The 18,975-nt window shown below is 46.8% G+C and overlaps 1 protein-coding gene across 2 annotated transcripts; it reads right to left on the bottom strand.

Moving 5' to 3' along the window:
* Nucleotides 1-366: 366 nt before the first annotated feature.
* RBM15 (RNA binding motif protein 15) lies at nt 367-8,040 on the bottom strand. 2 transcript variants are annotated; one of them, XM_016223396.2, is made up of 2 exons: nt 5,184-8,040; nt 367-1,245 (listed from the first exon to the last, which is right to left on the bottom strand). In XM_016223396.2, the coding sequence occupies exons 1-2, from the start codon at nt 8,038-8,040 to the stop codon at nt 1,223-1,225; spliced, it is 2,880 nt and encodes a 959-aa protein (XP_016078882.1). In that variant the 3' UTR covers nt 367-1,222. The 2 variants fall into 2 exon arrangements, with proteins under 2 accessions (XP_016078882.1, XP_016078881.1); XM_016223395.2 differs by having other exon boundaries at nt 367-1,240.
* Nucleotides 8,041-18,975: the final 10,935 nt, after the last annotated feature.

The following is an 18,975-nucleotide window of genomic DNA, read 5'->3' as shown; positions in this document are numbered from 1 at the left end:
CAGGGGAGTTGTTCTCCTGTACTGGGAACAGCTTCCAAAGCTCAGGACCCCTGTGCAGGATAATGCAGGAACTAAAGGCAAACACTTTTTTCCTCCTTAAGGATGCCTCCATTTTTTCCTCACAATCTGTACTACCAACCGAGGTGACTGGGCCTGAGTGTGCGTTCGTACCTACGAAACCGTCACGGTGCATGCACATCCAAGGCATGTGGAACCACAGGTCAAATAAGGCACAGATACCAAGTGACGGTTCTAATTACAAACGCTAGCTCTCAGGAACTCTTCATCCATTCAGAACTAAACCCATCACTGCATACCTCTGGTGAGAAGCCCCAGGAGACGGAGGAGCTCCTCAACTGTGTCAGGAAAGGCTTTATTAACATCATCATTAACATTTAAAAAGCAAACGGAGCATTCGCCTTCTTTTGGCAATTTGGTGCAAATGTTAAGTGCAAGATAAAGCAATTGCAAACTTTTCTTCAAATTAAAAATGAAACTAAGGCCAAACGTGACGGGTGAACAAAATAAAGCAAAACTTAAATTTCAGCAACTCCGGCTCTTCAAACCAGCAAAGCCCCCGACTCGTGCACTGTGGTGAGGCTTACGGTGCTTGCCCCGGCTTCTTGTGTGCCAGCCAACAGCACCATTTCCTCATCAAGTTGAGGACAGAGAAGCAAATGATCCCCTTCACTGCAAACAAAGGGGGTCACAGTAACACTAGTGATCCTTCAGAATTGACACACCGCGATAAGTCAAAATGATGGTCTCCCTGCTTCTTGCTCAAGACATACAAGATCTGAGCAGCAGTAAGTAACGCCTCAGCTGCAAACAAAGGGGTCAAAGGTTTGCCGTCAATTCACTTCCAGGCAGAAAAACATTTTCCTCAAAAGAAACAATTTATTTAGAATAAAACAAAAGCAGCTCAACTGTGAGCGCACGTTTGAGTGACAGCTACTTTTAAGCTGTGTGAGCCATAAAAAGGGTTTTTCTTTACTTTTCCAGAAATCTTGTGTACACAGCACAAAGCAAGAGGTCATTTTTTTCCACTTAAAACACCGGCATTGGCATCACAATAGCAGATACACAACTTTAAGCTGCCATTTTAGTAAAATGCACAAATACTAAACAGATTAGCTTTCTTCCATCAAGAGGCCCATGTAAACTCCACATAAGCCACAACTTCTCTTCGAAAAGGTCCATTAGAGCTTTGATTTCCGTATCTTCATCCACTGTTCACCAGCTTTGCTTGCAGGAGGGAAAAAAAGGTTATTCAGTAAAAATGTTTACAATATTAAAAATATATATATTTTCCCTATGCCATCATAGATGAACATAACATTAACAAGACCTTCCTGGATAGTCCACCTTGACCTCAAAAAGCACCAATAATACCCATTGGCACAAACCTTGAAATGAATTTACTGTATGAAAAGACAAATAACAAGTAGAATAGGGTGGATTTTTTTAAAAGACTGCAATTAAGTGAAGATTATAGGACTGAAAATATCCTTTATACTCATGTAACTGAGTAAAACATTGGAAAAAATTCAGAAGACAGCAAGTTTATAATCAACCTATAATCAATATATTCTACATATAACTTAAAAAAATGAAACTGTAAAAAGGTTAAGTTTAGTCAAACTTTTACCCCCTCTATTTTCATCCTATAATTCATATGGAGCAATACAGAACTGCTCCATTATAGAAAGGGGTCAAAATACAAAGCCATTTAAAAATCCACCTTCATCTGTGTTACCAAAGACAGCAGCTGTTATTTTAAGAAAACACTCATACAAACCACTGCTAAACAGCCAAAGAACACTTTTGGACTTTTACTTTGCAGTGCTGTTTAAATCACACATATAAAACTTTTCATTAAGCTGGACAGTTCACTGTGGTTACCTGAAATCATTTTCTCCCCTTAGGGATATCACTATAACCAGAATGTTAACATTAAGGGTCACATCCACTTCTCTGATTGTTCTAATACCTAACTCCTATCTATCTCAAAACCATGCACTATGGCAGAGACAGAAAAAAAAGTCCAGAAATTCTCTCCAAAAGTTTTTTTCACATGAAAAGTCATAAAGGCCCTCTTCTCAAGAGGATGTCCTAATTCTGTTACCACAGAGTTTTTGGTGAATGGTTCCTATATGGACCCAAACTGCAATTCAAACTATACCTACAATAATGAGCAATTTCACTAAAAACAGTGGATTTAAAATTTTTTTAAAAAGCTAATGTCAGTGAAAACCCGCTCATAAAAGTTTGAAAATAAACCTAAACAGTGTTTGACTCTGAAAGCAACAAACACACACCTTACTTTTACTACTGTACCTCAAATGATCCAGTTAAGAAGGGCCAGAATATATTACCTTCAAAATGTGACAAAAGCTTATACCAGCCAGAGTATGGATATTTTAAGATGTAATCCTTAAAGGGAAGTCTCTCTATGCTAAGAGTCAAAGTATACATCTTAAACCAGGAATTTAAACTTCTGTGTCGAAAACTCTAAGAATCCCAGTTACAACCAACAAAATAATATTTAAAAATTGGCTAGGAGCTGAAGGCTTGCTTAATTTTCCATAAGCTTTGAAGTAGTGATCCAAAAGTCTTAATTAGTGTGATGTTTTTCACCAGTAATACTTAATAAGTCATTAAATGATACATTAAAGAAATTTTCTTTCCATTCATTTGAACCGAGTTCCAGAAACAGCAACTAAACAAGTATTTTTTTTAAGCATAAGAAAAAGAAAAAAATTGGTTGTTATAAAGAACATCCAATGCTGAGATTATGAAATTCTGACTAATCAGCATCAGAACCAGTTTTAGACTTTTGCTTTCATTCCATTCTGAAGGTTTAAGTCAACAGTTCACCAATATTATAAAACTGCACAACTGAATGGGCATCACAAATAAGAGATTCATCTGAATGATGGCACTCTGTAGGTAAGCACCATACTAAACATAATTAGTTATTTATAATACATACGTTTAGAAATGGTATTAAGCCATTATTTCTAAAACATTGAAGCACAAATTTCCCAGATCTAACAAAGCTGCAATGTCAAGTAATGACTCAAACAAACATGGAGCAAGAACCAATTAAAAAAAGTAAAATAAAAAAGGGAAAAAACCACACACACTTTGGATTATTAGATGTCATGGACTTCACTCTCTTAAAAGAGCAAAATTATTTGCCCAGCCATCTTATCAAAAGATATTCAAAAGTTAATGGTTAGTGAGATTTAAACTGGAAAAATGTATCTAGCCAAACTGTACTTTGACCCCATGTATGCAGACTGCACAACTGCATTAGTTTCTGAACAGGTATCTACGCCATATTACCATGCCAAGCTCGGCATTTTAAAAGCAAAAAGCACCCATAGCCTTAACTGTAGAACGTTAGGTATTTTCCCTAGAGGCTAACCAAAGGCCTTTGTGCTCCTAGCCTAGCACTTTCCTTCTCTCAAAATGACTAGTTTTTCCAGTTTAAAAACAAAAAAACACAAAAACCTCTAAATCTAAAACAATTTATGAATGCATAATAGAAAAAAAAAAGACACAGCAGTGATGAGGCTTTCATGCTGACATGCATTAGACACCTGTCATAATGGAAAATAAAAATTTACATGACATTTCCCTGGGTTATTATTGGTGCTATTTTAAACTACCAGCTTTGATAACAGAAAGAAAACAGTTGGGTTCAGCCAGGCTTTCAATAAGTCACTTTCACAGAATAGAAACATGACCATGATCCAAAAGGTCCTAAAGTTTCTAATCATAATTAAATATCAAGGGCCTTAGCTAAAGTCCTCAGTATTTAAATTGGGGGAGTAGGGGGGCACGGGAATATACTAATGACCTGAGAAACCAGGAGTTGGGGCTAAAGGATAGATGGGGGGAAAAAAGACAAAAAAAATCATCCATTACTGTTAAGAACCAGAAGTCGATATAATCTTCAGCTTTGAAAAAAACCATGAGGGTGGGTTATTTTGAATTAATTCCAGATGTCTGGGAAAATAAAACAATAAAAAAGAGTTTTCCTACACTGACATTTCAATTCTCTGTAGATGGACACCAGTGAAAATACTAAACACAAGATTTCAAAGATATTCAAAACATTTTCAACAATGTAATGTCATCACTGCTGCTTAAATATGAAAATAAAAATACAAGCAAAATTTTAAGAGTATGTCAAAGGCATTTCACGATGACTTGAAAAAACTCTGCAATCTATATATGGCCGATTAATGCCCACAGAAACAAAAGATGACTTATGAGCCTGCAGACAACTCTTCTTTCTATTACTGAAATCAGGAATTTGAATGAATACAAAAACAAAAACTCATCTTTGATGAAAAACACTTAAGTTTTGAAATATGCACAATTAGAACTGTACCTGCTACACCTCTCTAAAAAAGTCAGTAAAAACAACCCACACACCAATAACTGACCAAAGAATTCTGATTTTAAAAGCACCTACTCACTTGCATAAGACATGGTTTGTAACATACCCCTCAATTTTTACTGAACAGTTACAGCTACAAACCAAAAGTGCATATAGGGGATACAGAACTCAAGAATGATAAAAATGAGTATGTTAAAGCAAACTCTCTGGGAATAAACCGTGTATTTTAAGAGAAATACTCAAATACCTGATTAAAATAATTACATTACTATACAATTTACCAGCTTATACTTTTGAGGTCCCTGATCAAATTTTTCACACAAATAACATTCCTGGTACAGAAATTATTTACGTACATACCAATCAAGCCATTTTTAGGTGTTATTACCATCTTTATATAGTCAATGGGCACTTTCCTTCAAATTTTGACCTTTTAAATTTTTGGTTTTGTAACTTTGAGGATTTTTTTTAAGCTTAAGGTTAAAAAAGGAAAAAATCAAAGAGGAGGAAAAAAGTTACTCATAAGAGTGGGAACTGCTAATTAAAGTAAATCCATCTGCCTGCTACCTTCAGGGCATCCCTTTCACTTAGTAACTAAACTGTCCTTATGTCCATTTCAAAGAGATTTATAAAAATATAAAAAGAAAAAAGCTACAGCTAAACAACTAATTAAAAAGAAAATTTCACCTAATGCTGTATCCCATCATACATCACAAAACAGGAACCATGTCAGAGTAGTAAATACAAGTTATACATGGACTTTAGGACGCACCACGGACAATGATCATGACCAGGTAATCTTCTTCAGATTTGGCCAGTGCCTTGGCAGGAGAATCCAGGAACTGCTGGGAGAACTCACAGGGTGGGAAGGCGTGAAGGACCCCGGTGTTCTCCTTGTCTTTGTTGCCCCCCACAGGAAGGCTGATCACCCCAGCGGCCTGCTTTTGCTTTAAATAGGACACCAGGTTCCTAAGTGGCCTCTGAGTAGAGGTGGCAGTGTCTGATGTGGCCGAGGAAGAGGATCTGCTGTCAGAACTTCCAGGCACAGCCAGAAGAATGGCATAGCCATTGGGCCCTGCCACCTTGATGCGACGAGTTACTTCATCCAACTTGGGCTGGTCCAAACGGAGACGCTGAGTGATCTTGAGCTGGGCTACTTTGCCTCCACTGGAGCCCTCCACAAGAAGACTACTAGCCACTTGGAGGTCACCCTGCAACAGATGCATGTTGGAAGGAAAGTTGCTGTTCTTCAACAGGAGCATGCCCTGCCAGGCCAAACAGAGCTTGGGAGAGGCTGCTGCAGCAGGGGCTGTCCCGCCATCCTGTTTCTGGGAAGGGGGCTTCAGCTTCGAGGAAGCAGTGCTGGTGCTGGCTGCACTCCCGTCAGACCGGTCTTCTTTTTTCAGAGGGCTTTTTCCCTCAGTGGAAGCAGCTGTCCGATGCTTCCTATCGCGTTCAAGTGACACAGAGTTTTTGCGGTCTCGCTTGTCACCCTGGCTTTTCTCCAAACTACCTCGTCTGTCTTTGATTGGAGAAGGCCTTTCCAAGAGAAGAAGACGGGAAGATCGGTCATTGTCACTGTTGTAGCGGTCCCGGCTACTGCTCAAGTCTGGACTGCGGTCAGGAGAAGGAGCACAGTGACGTTTCCGTGGACGGTCACTCTCAGGGGACCTATCCAGGTGCCGTCCCCCACTGTCCTCTGGCAGTCTTCGCTTTCTAGGCTGGTCTCTGCTGCTGGGCAGATCTCGATCACCTCTGTCCCGATCCAAGGACCAGCCATCCCGCCTGCGATCCAGGCTGTCCAGTGGCTCATAAGCAGGCACAGAAGTAGGGGCAGTCCGAGTGCTGCGTTCGCGGACTGGGGGTGGGGGTGGCACCCAATCAGAGTCAGTATAAAGGTCCCTATCACGGTCTCTGTATAGTAAGGGTGGTGTCCTATCCCGCCCACCCCTCAAAGGGTCAGGTGCCCGATGTCCAAAAGTATCTGTCACCAGGTCATAATGAGTTAAGGGCAGAGGCTGCAGATACTGCTGCTGGTACCTATGTTCTGTGTCTGCAAAGTCCACTCTAAGGCGACGATCTGGGCCACCAAGTGGAAAGCCCCGCATATGGGTCCAGGCAGCATGAGCTGCATCTAGGCTTTCATACTGGATATATGCCCAACTATCACCTTTGCGGTAGTCTATGGTGCGGATGGTGCCAAATCGGTCAAATTCTCGTGCCAGGGCAGCAAGAGGCACCCAAGGTCCCAGGCCACCGACCCAGAGGCGGGTGGTGGGTGTAGCTTTACCATAACCAATTTTGATAGGATTTCGAATTATAATCTTGCCAGACATTGCTAGTTTGGCCCGGTGAGACATATCCAGGTTCTCAAATTTGAGAAAGCCATAGGTACTGGTCTGGCCCCGAGAAGGCCTCTTGATGTCTACTTCTGTAATGACTCCAAAGCGATCAAAAGCCCTTCTCAGATCACTCTCTGTCACAGTGATGTCTAGGTTGCCCAAGAAAAGCGTCCTGTTAGCTCGCTGATCATCCTCCGGTGAGATCTCATCCACTTCTCTGAAAGCGGCAGCACCTGCTCCAGCTCCCACCCTTGGCTCAAGATTGTAGGCTGGGCGCACTCGCTCATAGAACGGGTAGTCTCGCTCTCTCTCCAGGTCCCGGGGCAATGGTGGCGGAGGGGGAGGGGGCAGGCGGCCAAGAGCCAACTGCTGCAAACGGTAGTCTCTGTATCCCAAGGCCGCCCCACCAGGGGAAAGCGATCTCTGGCCTCCACCACCTCCTCCCGGAGGGTGCCGGTGACCTCCTACGGAGGCCCCGACCACGCTGGATGACGGAGGGTAAGTATCTTTGTCTAAAGGGGAGCGGCTGCGGCGCCGGCTCACGTACACGGCTTCTATCTTCAGGGGCCGGTCGTAGAGCACCAGGCGGCCTCTGGCATGCTTGGCCGCCCGCGCGTCCTCTGACCGCCGGAAGTTCACAAAGGCTACGCGCTCATCCCCGCCGCCAGAACCCGAGAGATGGCTGATTTTGACACTTACATCACCGAAGCGTTTGAACTCGTGGAACAGTCCGTCCTCCACCGCTTCGTCACTCAGCTGGGACCCCAACTCGCTGATCTTCAGCGTCTTGTACTCCCCGCCGTCAGGCGCTGAGGAGGCGGCCCCAGAGGAACGTGACTCCCCGCCTCCACCTCGGGAGCTGCTGCGCGACTCGCCCCCGCCAGAGGAATTTTTAGCGCTTGGGGAACTGTAACTATGCAAGCGGCTACTGGAACTGCCCCCGCCAGTGTCATACTCGCGGCTGCCACCTCGGCTGCTGGACTTGTCGAGGTGGAGGCTGCGCCGCGACCCGCCGCCGCTGTCGGTCTTTCCGCTGCTGCTCCCATTGCTGCCGCCAGAGCCCCCTAACTTCTTGCTCCGCTCCCCGCGAGAAGTCGAATCCTCACCACCACGGGAGCGCTTGGACTTGACTGGAGAGCGCTCTTTTCCCTTCATTGTTGCGGGTCGCCGGAGGTCGTCTCCGCGGAGCCGATTAACCCGCCGCTCCGCGCTGGTTTCACACAGCGGAACCGCATGCCGCCATCTTGGACTTCGCCGCTGCACAGGGTCCCGCCCCGCAGTCTCCATTGGCCAAGTAGCTCCTCTCGTCTACAGTATCATTGGGAAAACTACTTGTCTGTCTTTACATCTCCCCGCGCTCCGGGCAGGCGCCCGCCCGACCACTGTTATTGGGTTTCCAACGCCTCAGTCGGAGTACCTCATTGGTTACATTCGTTGTCCATCTTAACGGTTCCTCGCGCCAGACGGTAGCTCCGCCCCTCGCACTCTGTGGTCACCTGAGCCAAAGTCTGGAGGCGTTGATTGGACCGAAAGTGTGCCCTGTAACGGTACTTCGTGGTCACTGAAAGCGATGGTCCCACCTCCTCACCCCTTTTATTGGTTTTCGACCCCGTCCTTTAACCCACTATTTGGGAGGTCGGGCCAGCTCCTCTGGCCCCTCACAGCGGTCTCGCGCGCGCGAGACCCCCTTTTTCCAACTCCTCCGGCGGCTGAGAGAAGTTTAAATCTGATTGGGTGGTGCTGGGGAAGTTGATAGGCTGGAATAACTGTCCATCACTCGCTTAAAGGGGTAGCTCTCGTACTGAGGGAGTGGACTGAAGGTGAAAGAGCGGAACACGCGATTGCTGTGCGACGTCACTTAGCCGTCGCGAGATGGTGACCAGGCCGCGCCCCGCCTCTCCGCGCGCTCGGCGTCCCGCCCGCAGACATTTGTTCTGTCAGGCAGCGTGGCGTGCTGTGCTTCGGCCGTGGGAGAGCGAAACTTCTGTCCCCTCACCCCCTCCGGCGGCCGGCCCCGCACATCCTGCTGGAGGCCGTTCTGCGGGTGCCCGGCGGACACCATCTTAGTCCCTCTGGCCGATGCGTGAACAGCCAGAAAGAGCCCCACGCCACGCACGAGAGAACGACGCCCGCGGGCCGGCCTGGAGTTCACGGTTCGCGAGCCCCGGGTCACGTTAACGCCCCGGCCGGGCGGGGCGCAGCCGCGCCCCCAGCTCCCGCCCGAGTGCCCGGGTAACCGAGGGGAGTGACGGACGCGCAGCTCGCCGTCGGCGGGCGTGTCTGTAGCTAACGGGCTCACGTGGATTGGGGGTTTGTAGTCGCCGTGATGGAGCTGTTTGTTTTTTATAGATGCTCCTCCCCGCCCGACCATCGAGAGAAATGTACACTCCGTGCAGATGCGTCGCGTGTCTCTTCTGTGGCTTCTTGCACCCCCACCCCCACCCCCGGGCTATCACAGAGTAGAAGCCTGTGGCACAGTCACCTTGCGGTCTCTAAATCCACGTCTTTGGGCTGCCTCAGTCATTATGAGCCTCAAAACCCAACTTGCATGCTTTCCGGAGCCCTTAACAGTGTTAGAGGACAGAACACCTGTGCGAAGTGTTTGGCGATAACCGAGATCAAAACGTGGGGGCCGAGCAGGAGGCAGCCCATCAATGCTCCTCTCTCATCGATGTTTCTCTCTCTCTACCTTTCCCTTCCTCTCTAAAAATCAATAAAAACTTTTTTTTTTTTTTTTAAGTGTGTTGAGGAAAAGCTGCCATCACCCGTTTTGGGGTCAGTGTTGGCCCCTTGGAGCAGCTCAGAGGCCCTAGAGGACAGCCCAGGGGGAGACCGGCCACAACTAGCTTTCTATATGAAGTGCTTTCTCTACCCCCTTTAAGTATTTTGAATTTAAAAGGAAAAAGCAAAAACAAAAGCTATGCACATGGGAGAAAACTAAAAGGATGTATCAGTAAGTTTTCCTAGGTTTTACTGTTTGTGGATCCTCAATACACACACAATTATAATTGCAATAGCAAAAGTATCTTGGGAGCTGAGAGCTATTCAATTTCCTGGTAGATACAAAAAGGCCTAAAGCTGGGAATTGAAAAAATTTTCCCACCCATAACAGTGCATTAAAATGTTCTATTCCTTCATTAAATGAATGGTCTCCTGATAGTGAGGTTTGTTTGTTTGGTCTGCAAAAAATAAATTAAAAATGTGTATTTTACTCACAGGCATAAAATAAATCCCTAAAATAGCCAACCATCCTTTAGGACACAGTTTGCATTGTAAAGTCGCTTATTTGTGGTTTGTGGAGTCTTTTTAACAGCCTTATTAATATGTAATTTACATACCATAAAGTTCACCCAGTTAAAGTGTACAATCCAGTGGTTTCTAGTATGTACTTCAGAGCTATGCATTCGGTCCATCCTTGAGTATTATTACAGAAAGCACCCTGCTGTAACTTCTCTGAGGTGACTAAGACCTAATTATCTCTTTCATTTATCCAGCCTTCTTAAAGGGCAGTGGTTAAGAGCATGGACTCGAACCAGCCAGCCTAGATTAAAATCGCAGCTTCTGCTGTTAATCGCTCTGGGCCATGGTTTTCTTGTCTATAAAATGGGAATAACCATAGAATCTCTTCACTGGGAGGATTAAATGAGATAAAACATACACAGAGCTTAGAATAGAGTCTGGCACATGGTAAACATTATGTAAATGTTTGCTATTACTAACATATTTTCTCTTTGCACCTGAGTACATAGAATTGGCTTAATCATAATTCTTAGTTCATGACACACAATCTCCATAGTTCATCCATGGACCTTTAAACTTTCATTTATTTATCAAGAACGTAGTGAATATCTACAAACCTGCCACACAATCCAAGAAATAGAAAGTTATTGATAATATTCATCTACCTAGATCCTCCTCCTTTATCCACTGCGTACCCCATAGGTAGCTACCATCCTGAGTCTGGTATTTAGAAATTCCTTGTTTTGCTTTAAGAACTTTAAAGAACATAGTGGTGCCTCGGTTTTCAAACGTCTCCGTGGACGAACATTTCGGTTTATGAACGCCGTAGACCGGGGAGTAAATGCTTTGGTTTTGGAACACGCCTCCGAAGTTGAACATGCCCCGCGGCTTCCGCTGAGGGCAAGATCCTGAGGCCCGGCTGTCAGCTGTTGACCCCTCGGTTTTTGAACATTTCAGAACTCGAACGGTCTTCCGGAACGGATTACATTAGAAAACCGAAGTACCGCTGTCTTTTAAAGGAATTTGAAAGAATTTATGTATGTGTGTGTGCTTGGGTCTGTGTTCGTATGTGAATGTGCATGTGTGTATGCACATGCATACCCACACACCTTAAAAGTATTATTTTAGCCCACCCGGCCAGGCGTGGCTCAGCGGTTGAGCACCGACCTAGGCCCCAGAAGAGCATGGTCTGATTCCAGGTCAGGGCACATGCCTGGGTTGCGAGCTCAATCCCTGGTAGGGGGCGTGCAGGAGGCAGCCAATTGATGACTCTCTCTTATCATTGACGTTTCTATCTCTCTCTTCCTCTCCCTTCCTCTCTTTGAAATCAATAAAGTATATATATTTAAATTTATCTTTATTGTTAAAAGAATTACAGATATCCCCCTTTTTCCCCCTTGATCCCCTCCCCCCTGCACCTTCCCCCCCAGTCCTTCACCACACTCTTGTCTGTGCCCATGGGTTACACATACACGCATATAAATTCTTGGGTTAATCTCTCCCCACCCACTCCCCCACCCCCACCTTCCCAATGAGATTAATAAAAAATATATTTTTTTAAATAGATAAAAATAAAAGCCAGGCTTTATTGAGCACATACTACATACCAGGCAGTCTGCTAAAACTTTCCTCACATTAGCTCACTTTACCCTCAAAACAACCCCAGGAGGTAGATAGGCTTATAATCTCCTATGTTTGAGGTAGGGAAACTGAGGCTCAGAAACCCAGTATGTTTTACAAATATTTCATTTAAGAAGAAGATTATGTGTACTCTCAAAGGCTTTGTTTTGTCTTGCTTTTGTTTTTTCCAGTCTGTAAAAAGCATTTGATTTGAAGTCATCCTTACATATTATGGGCGACAATGCCTGTTGCCTAATCAATATCCATTCTCCCCCCCCCTTTTGTTGTGAACAGCTACAGTACTTTGATGGGGAACATTTTAGAACAAATGGCCTAGACAATTCCAAGGGTCACAAATAGAAGCCGCCCCATTAGCTGAATAATGGACCCTCAGCACAGCTTGTAGCGTGATAAATGCGTGTTCGAAGAACAAGTCTTCGAGATGCTAACACCTCAGCTAGTGGTCCCATCTTTTCATCGAAAGGATAATTGTATGGTCAGACTTCAAAGTCAAGTGTGAGGAGAAGCTGTGTAAGCTTGATAGCTAATGTGTGGGCACTGACACTAGCTAATTAGTGAATTAGTGGCATATTAAACCACAGAGTTCAAAGAAGCTTACTCATTAACTGGGTTTAAGGAGGTACCACCAACACTCTGAGGGGAAGTAAATACTGATCTGCACTTTACTGGTTTTGTGGTAAATACTTTGTCAATGGCTAGGATTTCACATTAACTTTCTTTTTGTCAACTCCAATATTTTCTTCCCCCCACACCCAGTGTTCACCCTCCTTGATCTTTCAGTATGTTTCTAACGGCGTTCACAACCCCTCCTTCTCGCAATTCTCCCTGCCCTTGTTTCTGCACCCTGCACATGCAATTCAATTGCATTTCAACCAATATTTATTGATCATCTGTGATGTGCCAGACACTGGGCTATCATCATTCGTTTATGAGCTCATTCATCAACATTAATTGAGTTCCTACTAGGTCGGGCACGGTGCCAATGACCGATACAAAGATGAACAACACAGAATCCCTGACCTAAGAAGCCGCACGGTCTAGCGAAGGAGGCAACATATCACAGAATAATGAGGCTTCACTGGAAGTACAAACTCAGGGGCTGTGCCCTCAGACAAGGGATCAATTGCTTCTCTCTGGAAGTTTGGGTATGTAGCATAGGACAGTGCCTGGCACATGCTAAATTTCAATAAATATTCGTCAAAAGAACAAAAAGATTCCCTAGTCTGACTTCAGGGAGCTCTACTGGCTGAAATCATGGGGTTCAGCTTGTCGGGGCAGAGGATCAGAGTCTCTGGAGGCGAGGAAAGGGCAGTGATGGAGATAATGCTTATCTGAAAGAGAAATTCTTTCCTCCAGTTAGTATTTATAAATTTTATGCACATGCATATTTAAAAAGCACATTACATAAATTATTCATTTGCAACTTTAATTTTACAGATTTATTTATCAAGAATGCGAATTGTTGTTTTTATACTATAAATTACAGGAATTAAAGCTCAAACTAGGAAGGCTGGTAGATAAATACAGAGGGTGCAGAGGTTCTGCAGCAGAGCCATCGTCCTTTTAAGGGGAGTGGAGAGATTTTTATGTTTAACAAGAGGGGAGTGGAGGATTGGGTTGTGAAGAACTGTATCCTGTAGGTTACGGTTTGCCAACTAGCATCAAAATAAACTAACTTGGGGATCAGCCCAGCCGGGCGTGGCTCAGCGGTTGAGCATCCACCTAGGATCCAGGCGATCAGGGTTCGATTGCCGGTCAGGGCACAAGCCCGGGTTGCGGGCTGCAGCCGATCAATGACTCTCTCATCATTGATGTTTCTATCTCTCTCTCCCTCTCCCTTCCTCTCTCTGAAATCAATAAAGATATATTTAAAAAATAAAATAAAATAAAATAACTTGGGGACCATATTTTAAAAAGCAAATTCCTAGCTCCACTTGTATTAGTCAGGGTTCTCCAGAGAAACAGAATAGAAGCCAGATAGAAATAGATAGCTATAGCTATATTTTTATATATGTAAATATGTTATATACAAATATATATAGCTACATATTTATAGCTAATGATGCTTGTTCCCCTTACTATGACTACCTAACAAGTGACCCCAGTGCTTGAAACAATTGCCAATCAGGAATTTGAAAGGGGCTCCACCGGACAATGAAAGCTTGAGGCCTCTCATGTTGTTGCAGTCAGATGTTGGCTGGAGCTTTAGTCATCTCATCCGGGCTGGTTATCCAAGATGGGTCACTCACATGGTTGGCAGTTCACATTGGCTGTCATCTGCTACCCACAGACTCTCCAGCAGAGTCATCTGAGGGTCGGCAGACTTCATATGGCATCTGCCTTCATTCCCAGAGAACCAGACAGAAGCTACATGGCCTTTTCTGACCTAACCTCAGAAGTCACACAACCTAACTTTCATTGTGTCTTGGTCAAAGCAGTCACAAATCTGCCCAGGTTCAAGAGGGTGGGGCATGGAATTAGACTCTACTTCTTGATGGGGGTCGTGGCCTGGTCACAATGCAGAGAGCACATGGGATGGGAGATCTCCTTGTGGCCATCTTTGAAAGATACAGTTTGACATCACTCCCAAATCGACCTCTTATTTACTCTCTTGTTTTAGATACACAACTGCCCACAAGCTAGCTCCACTTGGAAGTCTTGTTGTCAATTTGAACTCAAGTCTAAAGCAGAATTTTCCCCATAGGAAGGAACATGACCTTGGGTGAAGCAGCCCTCTGCAGTAGAGGAATGCCCTGAAGCGGCTGGTGTCCACCCCCAGGAACTGGAACAATTCCTTCCCTGAGGGACAGTGGGCAGCCTGTCCCAGAGTCCCCCATTCACCAGTACCCTCGCCTCTTCTATCTCAGCACCCGTGGCATGCCTTCTCTTTGGTGCTTCCAGGCTCAATTTCAAGTCGTATCATTTGACCTTCAGCAAACTCCATTCCACACGCTCTTCACTTGACTTACCCTCTGATTATCTCACATACTTTAATTTGCCTCATTCCACCTCAGCCCGGTTTCGAATTCTTTGAGGCAAGGAATGGAGGCATGCCTTTCCCCCAGGGTGTTCAGCACAGGGGTGGAGACACATGTATTTCTAGTCAGAGCTCGAGATGCTTGGGAATCCATTGACCAGAGTCTCTGGTTAACGTAGAGACTGTACTGGTTTCAATTTCCATCACCAGAGCAGAATGAATGGTGTAGGAAACCACCGCCTCATTGTCTTTCTGAGGGAGACAAAAGGGGAAACCCACGCCAAGGACCAGCGCTCGCTCTGCTGGGTCTGGGGAGGGAGCAGGGCCTGTGAGCCAGCACTACTCTGGCTTGAGAGATAGCCTGAGGTCCTACTCTCCATCCCTTTGCTCCCAACCCCCAAAACAGAGCCAGAGATCCTTCTTGGACTCACAGGGAGCTGTGTACATCTAACTAATTAATGGCGATAAAATGTTGCCCAAATGCCAAGGGAAATTACAGTGAGCAATTACTTTTGTCTGGAGAGGCAGCATTCCAGCCATTGTCAGAGGAGGGAGAGAAGCTGTTTTCTTGGCCTCGGAGGGTAAGGAACCTGGACATGGCTTTCTGACACCCAGAGCACACCTAGGCAGGAGTGCTCCACTGGGTCAGCTTGCTCCTTGGAGATTCCTTACTGCTTTGGGGGGAGGGAAAGGCAGTCCAGAGCGCACTGCCAGAAGCTACCACCGAAGCAGCTTTGGCTTGACCTCTGTGTCACAAAGTAGACAGGTCAGACTTCTGAATGACTCACCCAGGAGGCAAGAACTGGGTCTCTGAGTGAAAATGATAAGGGGCAGATTTAGTGTCAAAAGAAAGACCATACTTTTGATTACAGCTCTTGGGAAGTGGAAAAGGCTACTCTGAGAGCTAGTGAGTTCCCTGTCACTAGAGGCATTCAAGCAGAGACTTGAGAGCACTCAATGAGGATGTGGTAGAGGAGACTATAATGAGGTAGGAAGGGAGGAACTAGTAGGCTTGAGCCTGGGAAACTCTAGAGCTTCCTAGGAAGGCTGCATGCCTTGAGGGAGGGAGCACACAGGAAGGAAGAAAAGGACTCCCAAGGGGGAGGCTAGAGGGAACCCAGGCTCAGCTTGGCCAAAGTAACTGTTTTGCCAAGGGCAGTCCCTGTTTCTTCCGAGGCTTTAGGCCCCAGAGCTTGTGACTTGTACACAATCCACTCACTCATTCAGTTAATTCAGCAAACATTTACAAGCCTGAGAGGCAATTCCCCACAGTGAACCCCTGCTGGGACGGCCTGTGCTCTCCAGCCTCCCGCTCAGTGACCAGCAGAGGACAGCAGAGACGCGCAGATGCCAAGCTGCGCAGCCCTCGCTGGATCAGCTTCCCTGTTGGGGAAACTGGGTCACTCGGTCCTGCCAAGCGGCAAACATGTCCAGGCGGGTGGGCACACTGGGCTCCCAGCAAGGGCTGTGCAGCCCAGATGCCACCTGATGGGCCATCGGAGCCCTCAGGCCTCTGGCCTGGCAGAAGTAGCTCCTGCTTACAGGGGGAAAGATGAGACTGATAACAAGGGATAGCTCAGGGCTGGGGCGAAGGCTTGGGCTGGGACAGAAGGTTGGAGGATCCTGTCCCAGCAAAGAGTTTCATGTAACCGAATACACCCTGGGCCGCATATTAGAGAAGGTTGGAGGAGGGTCTGCCAAGGCCGGGCTGCATGGGGGTGGTTCGCTTCAGAGAGAACCTGGGACCTCACCAAGGCGTATTGGGGGTGGGGAGGGGCTCAGGCTGGATGGGAGTCAGTGAGTGCCGGACCTGCTAGCTCAGTGGTTAGGAGGCAGGTTTAGGGTGAGATTTACTTTTGTGTCCTGATTTTGCCACCTGTAAGTTATAGGACTTGGATGAGTCATTTTCAGACCTCAGTTTCCTTTTCCATAAACAGGTGGCCTGGGGGAGCAGCTCTGCCTCTCAAGCCGGGTCTTTTGAGGTCTTTGAAAGTCAAGACATCAGGGAGGGGCAACAGGCCTGGAGTGAGAGGGGACCTGGAGCCTGGAACAAGGAAAGAGCCCCTCCTGAGACGCCGGTTCTTCCCGTGGACTCCGTGATGGTTAGAAGGGCCACTTGAACCCGAAGTCAAGGGCCTGATTATGTTTTCCTCCAGACTGAGTGCTTCCTCCATTCATCTCAGACCTTGAAGCCTGGTGGGCGCCGCCCACCCCTCTCTGTCCCCTCCTGCAGAGTGCTGGTGGAGGCGGATGCTTCTACACCAGGGCTCAGCTCAGTGCTGGATCCTGCTGGTTGGTAATGAAGGAGAGGTTTTGCAGAACCGATTCGAGCCTCCAGTTTTACTTTGCCCATATGCTCCCGGCTTTACCTCTGGCCACTGCCTACATTGCCCGACCTCAGGCATGAGACAGACTGAGCTCTCCCAGCACAGCCTGGCCTATGCAATGTGATAAAGCCAGCTGGAACCCACCACTGCCATGTACTGGCTGTGAGACCTGGGGCTTCATATCTCTGAGCCTCAGTTTTCTCATCTATAGAGTGGGGACAGTGATAGTATTTTCATCAGAGATACCAGTTCCTCTTCATCTGAAATTAAAAACAATAATAAACTAAGGAGCCAGCTTCTTCCCTGGGGAAACCAAACAATAGGATCCAGTTGGAAAGGGTGGAAGTCAGACTTTGGAATCTTCCAGTCCAGGCACAAGGAGCTTGGGGTGGCAGAAATCACTCAGGGGCCTAGCACATCTCTGTCCCCATATTGCACTGTGACAAGATCCAGGTTGCCGGGCCTCTTTGGCCTTTAATATCCTCCACTAGACAATGGGGACATTGAGCTTGATGATCACCAAGGTCCCTGCAGCCCTGCACCCCCTGAGAGTCTCAGCCACAGAGCTAGGCCTTCATTCTCTGGGATGCAGCCCAGGCCTCCCACAGCCACGGCAGCTAGCAGCAGCACTTGGCTGGGCTCTGGCCCATGGCCCAGAGGAGGTCACTCGGCCCCAGGGAAGCCCCTGGTTTGCTGGTTTGGATGCTGTGAAGGGCCAGGCAGCAGGAACTTTGGCCTATTGGCATCTGACTTCAGCCAAAGCTTTCCAGGGAAGGACGAAGAGGAACGGCAGGGCTGGCAGAAGCCTGGAAAAAACAGCCTGCAGCTCATACTCTGTGGCCTTGCTCTGAAATCCACAACCTCAGCCACCTGGGGAAGGAAGGCCTGGAAGGAAACAGTGGCTGGGGGGCCAGGGAAAGCTTCCTGCTTGAAAGGCCTGGGTAAGGGATGGATTCCACGTGAGGGGAAAGGATTGGCAGGAGGAGGCTCTGGAAAGGCAGAAGGCAGGGGCCCAAGCAGGTGCCCCGTCACTGACTCAGTCGGTCAATAAGCAGTGATTCAGCATGTCCTCTGTTGTGGCACTGGGTGGCAGCTGTGGGAGTGTCATCAGAGAGGTCAGATAGGGTTGGCCTTGGAGGATTTTATGATCCATGAAAAATGTATGTAGTGTGGACCATTCAGTGGGGCAGGGCAAGGTGGGGAGAACTGAATCCCAGGGGGCTCCCAGGAGGTGGCAGGAACTGGCTGCCCTCCTCTGTCAGGAGGTAGGTTGGTCTTCCTCCCTGGGCAGTGAGCTATCAGAACACCCAACTCATTCATTCAACAATTGGGCATGCGTGGTGCTATGTTGTGTGTCCCACATGGTGACTCGTTGGCTCTAGGGACCACTCTCCAGAGTCCCCAGAGGCCAGAGTGATGATGATTATCTTTGTCTGCAGACCAGAAACTGAAGACCAGTTGGAAGTGTGTCTCCCAGGTCGCTCAGCTTCTGAGGCTGGGAGCTGGGTTTGGAACCCATGTCCACCTATCTTTAAATCCTGGGTCCATTCCATTAAGATGCCGACCCTTACTATTGCTTTGTAGCAAGGATGGACAAACCTCGCTCTGACCCCGTGACACCCATCCCATGCAGACTGGGCAGGTTTTGCCAGAAATGTAGACATTTCCAGGGAAAATTGGCTGCTGTGGTTGTCTGTCCCCACTGTAAGCAGGCAAACAGCTCAGTGTTTGCAGGCACCAGGAGAATGGTTGGTGGCATTCTCCTTCCACAGGTACTTCTATTAGGGACCTGATGTCCTCCAAGGTCCCCCTGAATCTTAGTGCCTTCACTCCCACTTGGTGACTCCACTCCAGGACTTCTTGGTGACTCATGCAGAGAAAAAACGTGGCCTTGAAGAGCCAGGTAGAACCCTCTGGTGAAGGCCTTGCAGTGACCAGATGACCTTGAGCAAATTTTAGAGCCTCTGAGCCTGGGCTCCCTTGTCGGTTAGGACAATGACAACCTTGCCAAACAAAACTTACAGCTTGGTTCTGAGA

The sequence above is a fragment of the Miniopterus natalensis genome, chromosome 19 (genome assembly GCF_054644295.1).
Source record: "Miniopterus natalensis isolate mMinNat1 chromosome 19, mMinNat1.hap1, whole genome shotgun sequence".
Taxonomy (NCBI): Eukaryota; Metazoa; Chordata; class Mammalia; order Chiroptera; family Miniopteridae; genus Miniopterus; species Miniopterus natalensis.
This window is presented reverse-complemented; position numbering and strand designations above follow the sequence as displayed.

Coding starts and splice junctions, on each gene's coding strand:
- RBM15 (XM_016223395.2), bottom strand. CDS start 8,040: ATGGAGACTGCGGGGCGGGACCCTGTGCAGCGGCGAAGTCCAAGATGG. Junction 1,241..5,183: donor GGTCATGATCATTGTCCGTG/GTGCGTCCTAAA, acceptor CTGCAAGCAAAG/CTGGTGAACAGTGGATGAAG.